Below are 20539 nucleotides of genomic sequence, written 5' to 3' on the forward strand. Positions count from 1 at the left end.
CTTGAAAGACATGAATCTGCAATAACTAGTCTACCCTGGTCAAACAGGGATATCAACCTTGCCTTACCAGATTGTCAGTAGGTCCCAAAACTTCCACCATCATAATATCTTTTCAACTTGGCATTGATGATTGCTTCTGATTATTCTAGATGATGATTATATAAAATACTATATATATTATATATATATATATATATACGAGGTGTGGCAGAAAAGTAATGAGACTGATTTTTTATTTACCAAAGTTTTTATTTTTTTCAAACATCAATGTTTTCCCCTTCAAAGTAGTTCCCTTGGGCAGCTACACACCGATGGAGACATTGTTCTCACTGTTGGTAGCAGCGCTGGAAGTCTTCAACCGGTATGCTCTTCAGCATGTCCGTTACACTCTTTTGGATGTTTTCTAAAGTCCCGAAATGACGTCCTTTGAGGACATTTTTCAGTTTAGGACAGTGCTTCTCAAATAGTGGGGCGCGCCAGGGCGCGTTTGACCTCGGGGAACATGCTTTTTTATTTTTCTATTTTGATTTTTTTTACTGTTCTAGAATAAAGTGCAATACCACTCCACTACATTAAGGGCAGTGGCGCTCATTGGCAGAGTGTGCGCAGGGAGCATTCGCTTGGTGGTGTAGGGGTTTTGTTTGGACTGAGCATGCGCGCTTTGCACACAGTACAAAGTATACATACAGTATAAATGATACTATTTATAGTCGTGCGGGGGGGTGCAAGATGTTTTCTTCTTCCTAGGGGGGTCATGACAGAAAATAATTGAGAAGCACTGGCTTAGGAAAAAGGAAAAAGTCACATGGACTGAGGTCAGGTGAATAAGGGGGCTGGGGAACCACAGGAATGCGTTTTTCCGGTTGTCCTTCTGCTCAATTGTGAGGTTTTTCGGCACCATTTTGGCACAGACCTTTCGCATGTGCAAATGTTCAGTCAAAATTTGATGAATGGTAAATCTGTTCAAATTTAATTGTTCACTCAACATTCTTAATGTTAACGACGGTCTGATCTCACAAGAGTGTTCACACGTTCGATGTTTTCATTGGTTTTCGAAGTTGAAGTCCTCCCTGAACGGTGTTCATCTTCAACGTGTTTTCTGCCTTCCAAAAATGATTTGTGCCAGCGAAAAACTTGAGCTCGGGATAAAGAATGTTCCCCATAGGCCTGTTTTAACTTTTCAAACATCACACTTGCCGATTCTCCAAGCCTAACACAAAATTTAATGGCACAACGTTGCTCCGAATTCCGCTGCTCCATTTTGTGTGACGCACAACCAAAAACACAACTTCGCTAATAGCAGTCACAAAAATCACGTACTTAACGGAAGGAGTTGAAACTCGCACTGAGCTATGGGAGGGTACTGATACACGTGCTCTATCAAGGACAACAGCGCAGCGTTGCCAGATCGCTTGCAGTGTTGCCAGTCTCATTACTTTTCTGCCACACCTCGTATATTATTATTATATATAATCTTATATAAAAACGTCTACGTGTGGAAGTGTGTGTGTCTGTCTCTCCGGCCCGGAAGTGCGAGGCTACAACATGAAGCTCAAAGAGCCAGCAAGGCGGCTCCAAGTTAACGAGTCAGAAGTAGAAAGAATAACAAGGCTACAGCATGAAGCTGATAGAAAGCAACACAGTCACCAAAGTGAAACTGCTGAGGAAAGACAAACGAGAGAGAAACTTGTTTAGTCGGTGATAGAAAGGGGGGGTGAGTATGTCCACAAAACGAAACTGTCGACTCTGCATTTCAATTTTTTTTTCTAACAATTTCAATAGTTTCTTACACAGCTAGTATAATATATAACATTATATATATATATATTATTATAGATGATTACTGATTATAAGTTACATTATCCTGGAAGACTGTGCAACAGAAATGATTCAGTCTGTTACCAATATCTTAATGATGTATCATTCTGAATGCTGGTGACATCAAACAAGGAAACAGACTTCTATCAGTATGTTCAATTGGTAGTTACTACAAGCTGGACCTGCTTTATTCAAGTGTTAAGGACTTTAAATATAAATTAGATGTGACCTTGTCATACTTCCACCAAACAACCTGATATTGATAGCAGCAGCTTTAATCCAAGCCAGACATTTTTATATATGTTTGGGTAGGGAGATGTTGTTTGTTTATATTATATAAATAAAAATACATTACTTTAAATTTCTGTAAAACTTTTATTTCTCCTTATGGACAAAATAAATATAATTTATCAATTAGTCTAAAAAACAAATTATCAGACAAACTGAAAAAAAACTATGTTAAATTATGAGTTGCATCTGTAGAGGAAGAAATACTTACTTGGATTCCTGGTGGCCCTTTCTCCCCTTTCTCACAAAAACATTGCTGAGGACACTATAATAAAAAAAAATGAAGCTTTAATATAAAGTACTTTTGTTGTCATTATTTTTATTATTATAGTAATTTTAGTATAATTACATGTGAAAAGCTATATGGATGATATATATTATACTATCAGTATGAACTTCTTTAGCAGCTGCTCTAATGGAACAGTAGCTTAAACTGCTCACTCCATTCAAAATGTATAGTTTTACTATAAATTTAAATCCTGCTGCCATTTGGTAAATGTCAAAACATGTTAGTAATATATGTCATGTCACATACATCTGTCTTTTTCTCTTTTTTTTTAAAAAAAAGATTGACATTTAAGAAATTGTCAGCTACTCCCCAGAGCCACTGTTTTCATTTTCAGCTTAGCATAATGTGCAGTACAAATATTGTACCCTAATCCTCTGCTGTGTACATTCAATGCTTCAATTCATTCCTTTCCCCTGTATCTGTATTTGAGGCCCCTTTAGTTTCAACATTCCAATGAGACACAACTCTTCTTTACTGCTTTTAAAAACTGACAATCTCATACTTTATCTGTGACATCCGCACAATGTACTGTTCAGCGAGCATGGCAGTAGTGTCTGTGTTTCACTCGTTTGTGCATTTTTAAATAGGAGGCCATACACTGCCACTGCAATTCACATTTCACTTGTGTAGTGTTTTGTCTAATTTTTATTTTTTATTCTTCTGTTGTCTTTGAAATGTAACTCTATCAAGATGGACTTGTGATGATACCTGATATGTAGTGTAAAAAATAAAGACTTGTGGCAGTGTTGCTTTTCCATTTTTTCATACTTTGCAGGCTTCACCAAATACTTTTTATTGGAGGTGAAGTAAGTAAAGTAAGTAAATTTGGGCAGTTTTCAGTTCTGCAGTTTATTAAAGGTCAAGAAAGTATTCATTAAAACACTTACAATTAAAAATCAAGAAGAGAATAAAACAGAGTGCCCTAATTTATTACTTTAGGCTTAAAAAGAGGTGAGTCCATGTGTAGCCATGTCAGACAGCAGCATGCATGTGTTATCTGACATGAGCTGCCGTGTGCCACAGCACACCTCAGTCCTGGTTGCATTAACTGCAATACAGGCAAGGCAATCGATTTAAATGAATAACTGTACCAATTAAAAAACTTTTTTGTTGGTCTCTTGTTAAATTACTTTTCTTGCATATTTTAGTGATTGGATTAATCTATCCTTAAATAGCACAATTATTTACTGCATTTCATTTTTATTAGTGTGGCAGGAAAACTTGCTAAACTTTTCTTGTGACATTGGAAGACAAATGTTAAAAAGAAGAAAATCGATTAAAAAACTGCAAAACCTAAGCAGAACATGCATTTGAAAAGGTGATCTCCATCCTAAAATACTTTTATTTGCTGTACTCTAGGGAATTTGTAAAGTAAATGAAATTGTCTGTAGTTCAGATAGAAAATAAATGCAGCTCTTGTTCTTATATACGATGCCACAATTTGATCTCATATGTAGCATATGTAGTGACAACAACAACAACAACTTAATAACAACTTTATTAAGCTAATAAAGTTAGCAAAAGTGACCATCAAAATCTGAAATATAAAAAATAAAATGATTTTCTTGAAAAGTAACTGGCAGAAAAAATTAATAACATATAAAAAATGCTAAATGAGTCAATTACTTTAAATTTAAAAGCAGCAAAAGGATAATTCACGATATATTAGTTTATTTCCTGCTTACATTTAGATCCATCACAGTTTTACCTTCAAAATATTCAACTTCAGAATATTCAGAATTAGCAGTTTTTTGGTCACCCATATTTTGTGTATGTATACTATATTATGGCCTGACTGTTTAAGCCTCAGTTTAATTTTTAATTATGGTAATAGTCATAGCAGGTCAAGTATTAAAAGACACTCAGCTGCAGGCAGATAGATAGATAGATAGATAGATAGATAGATAGATAGATAGATAGATAGATAGATAGATAGATAGATAGATAGATAGATAGATAGATAGATAGATAGATAGATAGAACAAACAAGGCATGATAGATAGATAGATAGATAGATAGATAGATAGATAGATAGATAGATAGATAGATAGATAGATAGATAGATAGATAGATAGATAGATAGATAGATAGATAGATAGATAGATAGATAGATAGATAGATAGAACTTCATTGAGCCACTGTTAAACAAATGAATGGTTACAAATATGAAGGGTTTTACTTACACAAGTCTGAGAAATTTGCTCTATGTTTAAATAGGGATATCATATAACTAGTAAGCTAAAAATCTTACTCTCCCATACAATTTTAACATTACATTCTATATTGTTTAGCATTAAAAATTTTTGAATGCCAGCCACAATTTAAAACCAAGCACAGTTAGACCTCTTCTTGGCATGGCGTATGCTGTGAAATTACAACAGCAAAGTCAAACATGAGACTGGCATTTTATTACTCCTAGTCTTTTGTTAAAACTCCAGACCATCAAAAAGTTGATTTTAAACCATTGTTTCGTTTTTTAGTTTTTTGCTTGCATTGTTTTCATCAGTGAAGTAAAAGCAACCCTCAATGTGACTTATGCTGATAAAAAGAGTCTTGCCTTTTGTAAAATAAATTGGTTCTTCACTGAGTCTTATACTTCACAGTTCCTTGTCCAACTTACTTGTGGATTGAAAGCTGTGATATTCTTATTTGAAATACTATCACAATTTGAAAAGCACACTGAAATAAAACTCAACCTGATGGCTGATATATTTAGATGTTTGACTATTAACATGAACTGTGACAGACTACAATATAAAATGTACCAAGTAACGGGCAGAGACATTTTGCATCAATCCTTAATAAGCACATGAAATTCTTACCTGATCATCTGCAACTTTTTTCTGAAAAGAAAAGAAACATTGAATCAGCTTATGAAAACGCATTTTTAAAACAATAAATCTGTGATTTTGAGCAGCAAGGCAGTACTGTTTGCTGAGAAATAAAACAATATACAGTATAATTGATTCAGGAAACTAAGAAAGCCAACTTTATGCATTATGCTTTTTTTATATTTTTTCTTAAGAAACAGCAGTCTTCATATACACCAGAAATAAAAAGAGTAAAAAGAAGCTGCAAAAGAAACAAACAGCTGTATAAGGTATACAAGGCAGATAACATCGGCGCTAAATGTTGGGCATATGGGAGCATTAAGGCAAACATTAAGAAGGATATTTAGTAAGATAAAAGTCAGTTAGAAAGAAATACTCAGAAAAGATGATTCAAAGAGAGTCTTTCAGCATTTTAGTAAAAGAAAAGTCAAGGAGGTAGTGAGGTATCAAGATCACTACAGGCAAATTAAAATATGCAGAGTGAAATAATGAATGTTCTAAACTTGCGTATTTCTGAAGTGAAAAAGTGGATAATCTACCAGCATTAACAGGGACTGCCAAGGTGGTACACAGTGATTTAGAAGTTGTGGAGGGAGGAATGCTGATTAGATTAAATCGACTGAAATCAAACAAACCATGGGACCAGCTAACATTCATCCTGGAGTGCTTAGGGAGGTAAATGAGTTCATACACAAACACTTTTCAAGCATTTTTCAAAAGTCACCGTGCACAGAGGGAGTTCCTAATAATAAAAATAAAGACTTCTGTAAATAGAGTACTTTTTACATTTCTTTATAAAAAAATACTGCATACGTATAATACATTGTAATAAGACAAATGTTTTGACAGCAATAGGCAATTTGGTTTAAAACAGTACATTGATTCCTAGTCACCTAACATGTCCAAATTAATGTAAATTTAATAATGAGCAAGTTATTGGCAGTGCCTTGTAGAGTGCTGATTTCTGCCTTGTAACCAGTACCGATGGGAAAGAGGGAACCTCCTCAGCTTCATATGATCGGATAAAGCAGTTTAAAAATTGGATGGAGTATATTTTATCTGTATCCCCCGTGACCATGTTAAAAAAAGTGTTGAAAGTAACATCTGGTATAATATTCCTAATCGCTTTGTAATTTTAAGTTCTTCTCTCAAGTATTATTTTAATCATTTTTTCTTGAATTGCTTGACTTGAAAGGTTGCACTTTTGCTAACTTGGGGTTGGCTGTCACCTTAATAGAAACCATCAATTTATTCCTTTGTGTTAAATTAACAGTGTGGCATGCCTGTCTATAAATGATGAATTACAGTATGTATTACTGAGGTGCTGGTCGTTCCTTTCCATCATATTCTATTTCGTGTTTCCTATATTTGAATGGTCTGTTTCACAGAATAGGACATTTTTACCATGGTTGTGGGCATGGTGAACCAACAAGGGTTATAGGTTTAACACAACAAAGCATTATTCTTTCTTTCTTTCTTTCTTTCATTCTTTCTTTCTTTCTAGGTAAAGGAAAAAATTACATAACCTTTTTTAAATAAAGCATCTCCTTGACTGGCTCCCAAGGCAATTGATTTGCATTTCCTACATACTTTAACATATAGGCAACGAAACATTTCACAGTGTCCCAAAATGACATTCTTAAGCCAAGAAACATGTATCTTAATCCAAGAGATGTCTGCAATTTACATTCTACTTAAATTTAGGAAGCAGACATTTCTAGATATTTTCAATTAGAAGAAATTTCTATTCATTATATATTATATATTTTTATATATTATTATGTTTGGCTGGATTAGGTGGCTTTGGTAAATGGACGGCTAATGCTTGGTGGTGTAAAATATAATAAATGTTAAACTTAACACTATTTGAATATATGTGTCTACCACTGAGAATTTATTAGTCTTCATGCTCAGGTACACAGACTCTTCATCACATTGTCCTCTAGGTTACACTGCTCACAATTTTAAGGGCATCAGAGAAAAGGAAGGGAAAATAAGGGTTAAATGTTGTGCACATCTGCAGTAAATATGTATCTTGTATACAGTATATGACTTGTGTCCTTTTGTGCCCTAATACAAAGAACTTCATGTTACAAATGCTCTACATTTTTACTCTTGGTTATAATTTTCAAGCTAAATGCAAGTAAAATAAGGGCATAATGAAAGAAGTGAAATACTGAGTTCAATAAATAAATATACAAATACAATGTTGTACAGAACTGGATAATAATTCTGTTGATAACACAGACAGGCAACATAAGATGGCGTAATAAGCAAAGCTGCCACCTGTCGGGTCCAAATTCATCTCTGGGTTGGACTGCCTGTTTGTCTGGTGTTTGCATGTTCTCCCTCAGACTGATAACATTTCCTGACAGCACTCACATTTCATTATACTGTACAGCCATAAGCAATGTTGTCAGGTAGACTGGCTTCTTTAAATATCCTTTGTGGCTTTCTATACATGCAATTCTTTTACAGCTGGATTCTGGTTAGCACCAGTTTAGCTCAGTCTTTCACAATTCTGAATTAAATCAAGCATTGCAAATAAAATACACATGGTATAGACTGTATCACCTTTTGCAATTAAAGCATTCTTATTATAGACATTTGGTATTAGTATGTCTCACTATTAGTGTTTTAAGTTCAGCCGGCAGACCTCACACTTACTGTATATTGGGTCTGACCAGGATGGATGCAGTCTTGCGTCAATTCCATTAATGTCCTCTTTTCAAAATATCTTAGTATCAATCAGTGATCTGTCTGCTACAACTCAGTACCAGATCAGGTCAAGATGGAAATTCTGTCTGAGGTACAAATAATGCCATTCTAGGATTTAAATTTTAACAGTCGCTCATTGCTTGGGAAAATAAAATTGCAATTCGTAGAATTTTCAGAGGACAGGTCAATAAATTGGCACCGCTTCATTTCTTCTCACTCCAGTAATACTTTTAATATGTGTGCTCAATGCTGCTACTGTCTAGTGGACAAAAGAATTACTGTATGCACTCATTACAAAGGGCATGAATGCCTTGTATACAACTGGAAACATCTCTCGTATTCCAAATATTTAAATCAAGACTCCTTATTTTAGCATAGTGGAGCTGATGCTGGCATTGTTTCATATTACTATCTTTTTTATTATTATTATTATTATTATTATTATTATTAGTTAATTCTAGTAATTGTTTCTGCTCTGCCATTACCAGTCTTTCCCACATGATTTCTGTTTTCAGGAGCCATGTCGGCGCTTGATCTTCTTTGGAGTGGGAGGCCTTGTCATATGTGATTGACCCACATGGAAATATTGGTGTTTACCTATAGAATCATCCATTTGAGAATGCAGCTGACCTGGGACAGTTACAATGTGTACTGAAAATGACCCTGTATGAATCTATTGAATTTACTGTATCTTGCCTCTTTTTTGTCACACTATATTTGTAGTTACTATTTAGTTATAAATAAAACACATTTGTTTGTTTTCTCATCTCTAAATTATGGCAGTCAATATTTTTAAGTGACTAATAGGAGCTTTTACTGGTCCATTCAGTCTTGTGGATATTAACTCTTGCCAGTTAACATCTACTGCCCACTACCATCTAGAACAAAGACCCATTCTTAGATTGCCGTATTGTATTCTTCTGGGAGAGCACTAAGTTTTATCATTACTTCTGCTTGCATCTAATATTCCAGCCTGTTGTTTTCTAAAAAAAACACTGCTATCTATTCATCTTCTAGCAGGTTTAATCTAATTCAGCCATTGAGTCAAATGCTGTGTTGGTAACATTTTATACAAGACATGAAGCAGTCTTGGAAAGATCCCTGGTCCATGGCACAACTGTGTACATACAACCACTTACTCTCACACAATAGGTTTGGTTAGGGTAGCCAGTTATCTTAAAATGCATTTCTCTGTAGTCTGGGAGGAAAGATGGAGAAAAACCAACACAGACAAGCCTAAGTATGGGATTTCATACTTAGGGACTCTGGAGTTGTAAAGCAGCAAGGCAAACCAGTGTACCATCCTGCTACCCCACTATAGTTCACAACTAATCTACTTCAGCAATGCACTCTTTGGTGCTCTCCTATTAGATGCCCTTGATGGTCCAAGAAGATTTTCTATAGTTTGTAAGCCAGTATGAGGAGGACTACTTAACTGGCTTATTCATTTATGGAGAATGTAGTCAGTATGTTGGTTTTTCATTGGGCATTCATGTTTTCTCCCACATGCCAAAGATGAGCAAGTAGGTTAATTTATGACTCTAAATTGGTGCCTGACTGAGTGTAGGAGTGTGCATGTTTGTACAATGCAATGGATTGGCACCCATCCAGGACTGGTTTCTTCAAGACAGACTTCAGTTCCTGCAACCCTGGACTATATGTGAGAGCAAATAGTAAAAGAGTTGTAAAACCAGCCGTCAAAAAGAAATCGGTCTTCTACACGTGTATGGCTTTTTGTCTGAAGCACCAGACAGATGCCACTGGTTCATCTTTGGATACTCATGTAAGTGCTAGTATATACAGTAGATGAATTCGGTGGACTGTTCAATGAGAACTGTTGTTAGTGCAACAGAATACCTCAGCCTAAGAATGGTACAATTTTGATTTATTTCAGTAATTTTGTTAACCCTTTGAACATGCATTGTTACCATTGGCCAAAGATTAGAGGGATACCATAAACACTCACCAACTGCAAGAATAGTGTATCCTGCAGGTCTTGATCTGTCAGGCTGTATACATACTGCTGGGCTGGAGAGCTAGCTAAGGAGCGCAGCTTAGCATTAATTGGCGTCCTCCTTGCGATATCCGATAGGCCAATAGTGAACAGCTTAATGTTGTTATTTTTAGCCTCAGCTGCAGCGTTCAAAGCATCTGGACTTTTTGGATGGTCTACCCCATCAGTCATTAGCAATGCCACCTTGACTGCGTGAGGTTTAGCTTCTTCATGAAAAAGCTGAGTAGCATTAGTGATGGCATAGAATGAATATGTACCGTGGCCAATGTAATTCATTGCATAGACTTTGGAGTTGAACTTCTCAACATTTTCCCAGTCTTGAAAGTGAAACTCTTTCTTCACATGACTGCTGAACTGCAAAAGGGCCAGTCTGATATTTAACTTCCAGTTATTCAATGTTATGTCCATAAGTTTTAAACTGAAATTTGCCACAAAATCTTTTTGCTTCTGGAACAGTCCATACTTGGAGCTTTCAGAGCTATCCAGGATATAAGCAATGTCAAAGTCACATTCAAGGTCTGCACAAGGGACAGACAGAAAATTAGTTTAGTTCATTACTAAAACAATATAATACTGAAATGAATACTTGGCAATACTTAATTGCATGAGGAGTGCTCATTGTAATTAAACAAAGATTACATTTATTATCAAATTAAAAGTGCAGAGTGCAATTTTTGTTATCATATTTTATTGATGCTCATTAAAAAAACACCATTCATGAAAATCACTTTAAGTCAAATATTAAATCAATGTAATTAGTAACAACCACTGCACCCACATAATACAGCTGTTCTATAAAAGAACTTCTTCCTTAAAGATCAAAAAGTATTGCAGGCTAAAGGGGAGATTTTAACAGCAGACACAGAGAACTCAAAAGTAGAGAAGAGATGCAGATACTGTATACAGACAAATTAGAAATTGAGACTGGGGACGCAACACCAGACACTGGTACACTCGCTTCCAAACAAATGTATAGCAGGCGTTTCCCAGTATTGGTGCCAGATGATCCATTCATTCATGCTGCTTAAAAGTTTAGATAAGACTAATTTAAAGCAACATGACTTTCAGAAAGAGACAGCGTGAGTCAGGATAGTTCCATGCAGGTGCTAGAATTAGTTTTTACAGTGATTGTACCAAGTCAGAATAACCACAGCTGGATAAAAAGTAGTTAGAATTTTTAGAGGATACAGAAATGTTGTTAAGTATAACCTTCCATGAGACGAGGGAAGAAGGCAACGTCACAAGTCAAGTCAAGTTGGGGAGCATGCACCGGTACAGTGCGTTATCGCACCCACCACACGACGAAACAACTCGCGATCCCGGTTAGCAACCCCCCAGGCAGACACGCGGTCCAGTCCCACCCTCCGGAAATGACCCTCTATCTGCCGCAGCCAGGTATTATATGGAGGACCCCTTGGCCTTGTCCAGGAGGTCACGCTGTCTTGAAAATAACATTCGAGGTCTAGCAGACACCATACACATAAGTACACATTAGGATTCAAAAGGCTTTAAGTCAGGAGATAAAAAACACGAAAAGTTATGAAGGGGTGAGAAGGGAGTGGAGAGGATGCTAGGACATTGATTGATTTAAAGAATGATCTGAGTAGGAAACACAAAGAAAGTAGGAGGCACAAATAACCTAAATCTTAATAATTAAAATGGTACGGGTCCAGAGTTATCATAAGGTAGGAGGAGGTGACTTTAACTTCAAGGAAGTGGATGGAAGAACTCACAGGAAAAACACGTTGAATTCAATTGGAAACGAGGATGCTGGGTAAGAGGGAGGGGTTAGCCAGTTCCTTACCAGTTGAAGGGTAAATGCCCAGGGATAAAATTCTAAATCTAGTAAGGATATTATCCACCCAACTTCCGAGCTATCACTAATTAGATTGCTTAACGAAAGAACTTTTACCATTAAAAGGAAAGGCAGACAGAAGAGATAGTATGGCCCAGTTTGTCAGACGTAAAGTTGCATAGGCTATACACTAAAAATGTGAAAGTGTTGCTTTATACAAAATTAAAAACTTTAATTTGCTGCTCATTATGACTGCTTAATAACTATAATTACACTCAAATCAGCTGATACAGGATTTTGGCCACAAAAAAAAAATATGTGTCGATCCAGGATTTTGTGAAGATACCAAACATACAAAGCCAATTCAAACTGTATGTCAAGCAAGATTACGGTATCTACAAAGAAAGCAGGGTAAATTCTACTGCAGCAACCACCTGATTAAAGAATGAGAAGTGGCACAACAGAGAAAGCACACATTTGGATAAGAATTAAACTACAGAATGAAACCTTACCTTTACCCTCATCTTTTAGGAGGAGGCTGCTGGATTGTTGGCCCTGCTTTTTCTTATTCTGCCCAAAGCTTACATCCAAAATATGACACAACAGGAGAAGGAAGAAAAGAGGTGAACTCCTCCACATTTTTCCTTTGCAACACAGTGTGCCTCCTTCAACTGGAATAAAAAAAAATCATTCAAAGTCTCCCAGTGGACATATAATATTACCAGTCAGACCACAACAGAATAAAAAAAAACTTGGAATCCTGTAAACGCTTCACTTAAAACTGAAGTAATTGAAAAGGAGATTTCTTTTTTTTCTCCTAACTCTATCTAAAACTAAGACATTTGTGGGCGATAATGTGATTTTTTAAACTTAAGAAGACATAGTTCTCTTCCTACTAAATGTGCTTCATTCATTCATTCTTTCATCCTATTTTCTCAGCTTTTTTTCTCCCTTTGGCAAGGAGACTGGTGACTCATCCAGTAACAAGTTAGGAATCCACTCTGGACATAACATCAATCCAAAGCACATATGCACCCTCTTGTGTTGAGCCAATTTGAACTCACCCACTCACTAACATAACATGCACACTTTGGGATACTGGTGGAAAAAAGAGAATAAGGAAAAGCCCTCAAAAATACAAAGAGAACACACTAACTGAACACAGGTAATGACCAGGCTGGAGTCAAATCTGGTCACTGGAATTATAAAAACAAGTCAATACCATTCTATACAAAATGATTTAATTTAATTTCTAATATAGGAAGCTTCACATCGAACCAACCAATCAAATTTAAAGACTTACATATTTAATTTCTGCCTTATTGTTCAAATATTAGACTAAAAAACTATCTGAATGAGTAGCACAACAGTTAGGTCACTTGCCATGCACATCTTCCATTTGAATCCTAACGGGTTATCGTCCATGAAAAGTTTGCATATTCTTCCTATGCCTACATGGATTTTTCCCCAGGAACTCCACAAGCTGTCTATTGGTTCAGAGTGAGTGCAGGCATTGACTGAGCCCTATGATGGCAGCAGAACTAACCTCTGCACCACCATGCTGACTTTCACCAAGAACAAGAATTGCCATCACAAAATATATCTGTTGCTCCTTAGCAATCCTCTACTGGAAAAAGGCTTAGAAAATGAATATCCGTCAGAGCAGTTGTGGCAAATCATACAGTATATATAGTGTGGCCGGCGCTTACTTAAGAATTTTTTAGTATAAGCCTGTTCTTTGCACACCTCTGTGTTACTGTGGGTAACTGCACTTGGCTATGCCTATATATTCAACTAAAGCTCAGTGTGACAATAATTTCTGATATTGTTTTAGTTATTAAAATATATAATGCTATTTATTAATTTATGTACTGACATTTACAATCTATAATTTTAAAAATATGCATATGTGTGTTTGTGTCATGTACTGTATATTATGTACAGTATATAAACTCTTTTGCTTTTCATATAAGAAAATTACTGAAAATTGCATAGTCAAGTATTGAACACTGCGGTGGGCTGGCGCCCTGCCCTGGTTTTGTTTCCTGCCTTCTGCCCTGTGTTGGTTGGGAATGGCTCCAGCAGATCCCCGTGACCCTGTAGTTAGGATATAGCGGGTTGGATAATGGATGGATGGAAGTATTGAACATATGAGAGCATTAACTGAAGAACTAATTCTGTGACTCATCAATTAAGCAGTTGCTGCACTGATTCCTAATGACAAGAATAAATGTAACCTTAAAATAATGTATATGCATCTACATCAGGTATATAGGCATTGTATTTAAAAAGTTATCAAAACAACTGCAATGTTCTTCACTAATCTCTAGCCTTTCGGACACCTTCCATTTAATCCATGAACAAAACTGATGTGCTGGCCATATCTTTTTAATGTGAGCTTTGTAATGATATTTAATGACAAAGACTGATACTGTAAACAGAATTTAATCAGCATGTAATGTTAAACTGGAGAGTACCAATGTGTGGCATATATATTTGACATAAAAGCAAAAATGTAACTATATTATGTTACATAAATGTTGAACTACAATTCATTTCAGTCCACTAAAACATGGGATAAATAACATTTATTTAGTAACTTTACTTACTCTACACCCTTTAGAGAAAATCCTTTAACCAATCAGCTGATCATTTAACTGACTGAATGATGCATTAATTGAGCAATTAATGAATTCTTATTAGACAGCAATTAAAAAGTAATATTAAAATATAGTACACCTTGGTCAGTTAATTTAAATAACTTTAATGAAAGCTATAAACAAGTTAGTCTACTAATTATATCTGTTTTATGTGTATTGCATTAATGGCTGTATTATTTTTATATATACTGTATATATACATATATATGCGTGTGTGTGTGTGTACAGTATATACACACACACAGTCTATATATACAGGATACTGGGCTTAATCTCACACTCATCACACTCAGTCCTGGGTCAAAAGCTACGCATGTCCCGTATGTCTTTAAATGGCTTTGCTCCTAGATGTCATGTGTGCTCCCACATTCCCACAAATCCTGTGAGGGACTGCTGCCCCCTCTGTGGTTGTTTCTTGAGCTGTGCCTAGTACTGCTGGGATAGGCTCCAGCAGCTCTTGATCATTAGTTAGAGTACTCAAGTCTGAGGATGTTTTGTTGTACATGATTGTAGGTGTATATGAGGTCTGTCATGAAATTAATGGGACCACTTGAAATAAAACAGACTGATTGAAAACATCCAAAGAGCTGTAACTGATGTCCTGTCAAAACTCACTTAAGACAATTTTCAAGAAAGTTTTCAAGGTAAAAACATTGACATGTAATAACACGGGTGTCGCAGTGGTAGCGCTGCTGCCTCGCAGTTAGGAAACCCGGGTTCGCTTCCCTGCGTGGAGTTTGCATGTTGTCTGCGTGGGTTTCCTCCGGGCGCTCCTGTTTCCTCCCACAGTCCAAAGACATATCCTGGTTAGGTGGATTGGAGATTCTAAATTTGTCGTTTGTGTGTGTCCAGTGGTGGGTTGGCACCCTGCCCGGGATTGGTTCTTGCCTTGTGCCCAGTATTGGCTGGGATTGGCTCCAGCAGACCTGTGACCCTGTGTTCAGATTCAGCGGGTTGGAAAATGGATGGATGTAATAACACAAAATGCTTAGTACAGTACAACTCCTTTTTTTAATACTGTAGTCTCAGGTTCATGAACGAACGGGCTCCTTACTATTATGCCTTGGTAATTTAAAAACTGATTCCAGGTATCCTGGCTCAATGTAAAATTCCTGGGAGACCCTCAAGGAGATGTCTTCTTATGTACATTACAATGCATTTATTTTGCCATTTTACTTGATAAATGAGCCTGCGATTCGATTTTTATAACGCATAAAAATAACTGAAATCAGAAGTACATTTTGCATGTTAATTTGTAATATATTTGGATTAGAGATCCACATGTTTTGTAGGTTTGGTGCATTTAGATTTTAGGCTGTGATTAATAAGACGCCGTGCAATCGGGTTTTAGTTGTTTCAAGTCTTGCTTTATAGCGCGGACTCCTTCTTTTCAAACTTTCATTCCACAGGAGTGGAATTCTGTACATCAAATCAAACAGACGACTTCTGTAACCGTAAGGCATAACCGGACGGGTATAGGTACAGAAAAGTAATTACAGTAGTAAGTGTCACTTAAAGAACCAAATGAAGATACTGAAACACGAATGCCCTCCGCAGTAGTCCTTCGCCCCCTCACGCTCGCGTGCGAGCCCAGCTGAGTGTTTCACCGATCCACGAGCAGCACACTGCGCTTTCCACGGACCCAGCAGCGCTCTGGGCAGGTAACAAAATATCGCCGAAGAATCTCAATTAGAAATAAGTATGCAGTTCTATACCTTAATTTATTTCTTCTCCCTTATATATAAAATCATTTATTATAACGAGAGGACTTATGAGATATTTCTCTGGACCGACACACCTTCGTACCCTGCAGCTAATGAAGAGAAGCAGTCGGGAATCGCAGCACCTTGATGGGTACGTGTGGGGGCGGGACAGGTGGGAGATCTCACGTCCCAGTTCTTTGTGGGGGGGTGGAGAGGACGTATTCGCTTAATGATGATACAGAATAAATCTATACCGATTTATGCACCGCCTGTATTCCCCATTGTTAATTTGAACGCTCGCACGCTTTGTAAATTCTCAGAATTTTTATTAATTTATTTAATTTGCAAACGAGATATAAAATCAGGCTAGACAGGGTTAACATGCTATAGTTTAATTAAGTCATATAAACTTTCATAAACGCTTTCAACTCTAGCAATTCAACGCACTAGAAAATACTTCAAATGCAAACAAGAAAATAACGTATTTCTTACCTAGATTAGCTTTAATTTGTAGATAACATCTGTGAAAATCCTTCTCTTCTCCCGTAGTCTGGATATGCAATATGTATAATTTGTCTGCCAAAAGTGTAGCATACTTTTTAAGTCCAGTCCGGCTCCTGACACACACCCCGCCCGCACCCTGCCGCCCGCGCTGCGGCCCAACCCTCCCCAACAAGACACCCCCGCCCCCCAAGGGAAAGCGTTTAAATGATGAGAAAGAACGGAGTGATCTTTATATGATTTGTACACTCTAAGCTGTTTCGGAGACCACCGTTAGTGTGCTGTGTCTTTCTCCGGGTGCTCCGGTTTCCTGACGAATCTCAAAGTTGTTGAAATGAGTTTAATGTGCGTCTCACGAGAAAGCGTGCTTTCAAGTCCGGGTTCACTGTCACGTGCCCAGAGTACAGTGAACCTCTTACCTGCATGTCTAACCAACACGCAACGCGTCGACATGCCTAAATAATCAGAATATTTTTGGCCATAAGGTATACTAACTTTTTAGTGCTGATCCAACATACAACACAAGACAACACAAAATACAAAAAGATCAAATGTAATGAGCATTACAAGGGCAATACAAAATATAAAAATAATGAAATAGTGGTGGTACTCAGACGGGGTGAGATCAGCAATGATCTGCCTTACCTTGGACACAAAGATGACTTGAATGTATGGTTAGTTACAGCCTATGTATGATCTTTTCACAGGTTCTGATGAAGCACTGCACATTGGCCTTAATTTGACCAAATACAGCACCAAACCGGACAGTTAGAAAAGAACTTGTTGATGGCTGTGTAGAACTAGACCAATATTGCTAAGGGGGAGACTGCATTGACTAAGCTGAGTAAACAGAATATTCTCTGATGCACTTTCTTGATAATACATGTGATTTTTTCAACCCACTTAAGATTTTGTGATAGCACACTGTCCAGAAACCTAAATGACCCAGCCCACCTGACAGCTGAGATGTTTCCAGCAAATGACAGGTGAGCAGGTGGCTGTTTCCTGAAATTGACAGACCATCTCCTGAGTTTTTTAATGTTAAGGTCTAAACTATTATGGCTACATCAAACTATCAGGTGTTCTACTTCTTGTATGTATATGGACTCATCATTGTTTGAATGAGGACTTTAGTGTGGTGTCATCTGCAAATTTGAGTCACGAGAGGTACAGTCATTTGTACAGAGTGCGTAGAGTAGTGGGGAAAGGATACAGCAATGTGGTGGTGCACCAGTAAGTAGTGTTAATGGGTCAGACATGTGTGTACCCAACCACACATACTAGTTCCTATCTGGAAGAAAGTCTGCAATTCTGGTTGAAGTGAGTGTTTCTTAATGAAGAGCTAAGGTAGTGATAGTATTGAAGGCAGAGCTAAAGTCCACAAATAAGATCCTTACATATGCCCCTGGCTTATCGTGGTGTTGGTAAATAAAGCTTAGACGCTGTGATGGATTTCCATTCAGAATTGTTTTAATCCATTGATCTTAGATAGATAGATAGATAGATAGATAGATAGATAGATAGATAGATAGATTAATAGAAGATACCTTATTAATAAAGTATCTATCTATCTATCTATCTATCTATCTATCTATCTATCTATCTATCTATCTATCTATCTATCTATCTATCTATCGGGAAATTCACATACTCCAGCAGCAACATACATAAAGAACAATATTAAATTAAAGAGTGATAAAAATGCAGGTTTAACAGACAATAACTTTGTATAATGTTGAGTCGCATAGTGTGGGGGAGGAATGATCTCCTTAGTCTGTCAGTGGAGCAGGATAGTGACAGCAGTCTGTCGTTGAAGCTGCTCTCCTGTTCAGTGGATGCAGTGGATTCTCCATGATTGACAGGAGCCTGCTCAGCACCCGTCGCTCTGCCACGGATGTCAAACTGTCCAGCTCCGTGCCTACAATAGAGCCTGCCTTCCTCACTAGTTTGTCCAGGCGTGAGGCATCCTTCTTCTTTATGCTGCCTCCCCAGCACACCACCGCATAGAGGGCACTCGCCACAACCATCTGATAGAACATCTGCAGCATCTTATTGCAGATGTTGAAAGACGCCAGCCTTCTAAGGAAGTATAGTCGGCTCTGTCCTTTCTTACACAGGGCCTCAGTATTGGCAGTCCAGTCCAATTTATCATCCAGCTGCACTCCCAGGTATTTGTAGGTCTGCACTCTCTGCACACAGTCACCTCTAATGATCACAGGATCTACGAGGGGTTTGGGCCTCCACCAGCTCCTTGGTTTTGCTGGTGTTTAGTTGTACAAGTCACACAATTTAACAAAGTCTTTGATTAGTTTCCTGTACTCCTCCTCTTGCCCACTCATGATGTAGCCCACGATAGCAGTGTCATCTGCAAACTTTTGCACATGGCAGGACTCCGAGTTGTATTGGAAATCTGATGTATATAGGCAGAACAGGACCGGAGCAAGTGTGTTGCTGACCACAGTGTCAGACCTACAGTTCCCGAGGCGCACATATTGAGGTCTGTCTGTAAGATAGCACACGATCCATGCCACCAGGTATGAATCTACTCCCATCTCTGTCAGCTTCTCCCTAAGGAGCAGAGGTTGAATGGTGTTGAAGGCACTAGGGAAGTCCAGAAACATAATTCTTACAGCACCACTGCCTCTGTCCAAGTGGCAGAGGAATCAGTGTAGCATATAGATGATGGCATCCTCCGCTCCCACGTTCTCCTGGTATGCGAACTGCAGAGGGTCAATAGCGTGGCAGACCTGTGGCCACAGGTGGTGAAGCAGCAGCCACTCCATTGTCTTCATCTTATGTGACGTCAGAGTGACAGGCCGGAAGTCATTCAGCTCACTAGGACGTGATACATTTGGGACTGTTTTCCAGAACCTCGGGACTCTCCCCTGTTCCAGGCTCAGGTTGAAGATGCGCTGTAGAGGACTCCCCAGCTCCAGCACACAGGCCTTCAGCAGTTGTGGTGATACTCCATGTGGACCCACTGCTTTGCTGGCACAAAGTCTCCTCAGCTCTCTGCTCAACTGGGCTGATGTAATTGTGGGTGGGGATGTCTCTCCTATAATACTGGGGGAAGGCAGGTAATGTTTTTTCCAGTGTCACATGGTCAAAATCTCCAGAGATTAGCACAAGCGCCTTCTGCTGTCAACAAAGAAAATGGATGGATGCAAAAGATTTAGGTGTGGTGAAAAAGTCTGAGCCCCTTGTACATTTGTGTATATGTGTAGAGCTTTCAAAAGTATATACAGTATTTATTTTTACAGTCTTAATATGCTGCAACTAAAAAATAAAAATATCTTCACCCAGCCTCTTATCCATCAGCCTCACATCTGGACCCCTTAATTCAGTTTTAATGTGGCAAACAGCTTGAGCTTATTCTGACAGTGTGTGTGATTGCTGGGAGCTCTTTTTTTCCTTCATGGTAATTGAAAAAACAGTACTGTAGCTTGTCCTGATAGTAAATATTAACTAAAGTCTAACAAAATCATTTAATATGAGCCATCCATAAAAAGAGGGGTCCACATCTGTATTTGGGGATTTCTTCTACACACCATTATGATGTCCTACCAGGGTGCATTATGTCCTTTCAGTCTGACGTGGGCTGAGAAGTGTACTCCGGTAAGCTACCTGATGCTATTTTGATTAGTGCTTTACAAATGCACAATATTCAAGATATCAGTAATAGTATGATATCATTTCCATAGCTATTCCAAGAAATCTGCAGTATTTGATTCAAATGTTCAATTTTCAAACATCTCCCTTCACTCTTCTTTGCAAGTTAAACTGGAAAGGCATCCCCCTTCTTTTTAGGGTAAGTCAAAAAGTAAAGGCAATTTAAAAATGATACAGTAACAGCAACATATAGCAGCTGATGCAATACATTATGTAGGTTATGGGTAGTTTGAACATACGCAGTGCTTGCCAT

General features: G+C 37.7%; 1 protein-coding gene across 1 annotated transcript in view; it reads right to left on the bottom strand.

The window, feature by feature from the left end:
* LOC120515662 (collagen alpha-1(XXVIII) chain-like) overlaps positions 1–16719 on the bottom strand; it is a 179248-nt gene extending 162529 nt beyond the window's left edge. Inside the window, exons 1-5 of the mRNA XM_039736875.1 lie at positions 16609–16719; positions 12266–12424; positions 9911–10476; positions 5218–5238; positions 2318–2371 (exon numbers count right to left, since the gene is read on the bottom strand). Coding sequence (XP_039592809.1) covers positions 2318–2371; positions 5218–5238; positions 9911–10476; positions 12266–12392 — 768 coding nt within the window. The 5' untranslated portion in view covers positions 12393–12424; positions 16609–16719. The remainder of the gene's footprint in view (positions 1–2317; positions 2372–5217; positions 5239–9910; positions 10477–12265; positions 12425–16608) is intronic.
* Positions 16720–20539: the final 3820 nt, after the last annotated feature.

This window comes from Polypterus senegalus, chromosome 15 (genome assembly GCF_016835505.1).
Source record: "Polypterus senegalus isolate Bchr_013 chromosome 15, ASM1683550v1, whole genome shotgun sequence".
NCBI lineage: Eukaryota > Metazoa > Chordata > Cladistia > Polypteriformes > Polypteridae > Polypterus > Polypterus senegalus.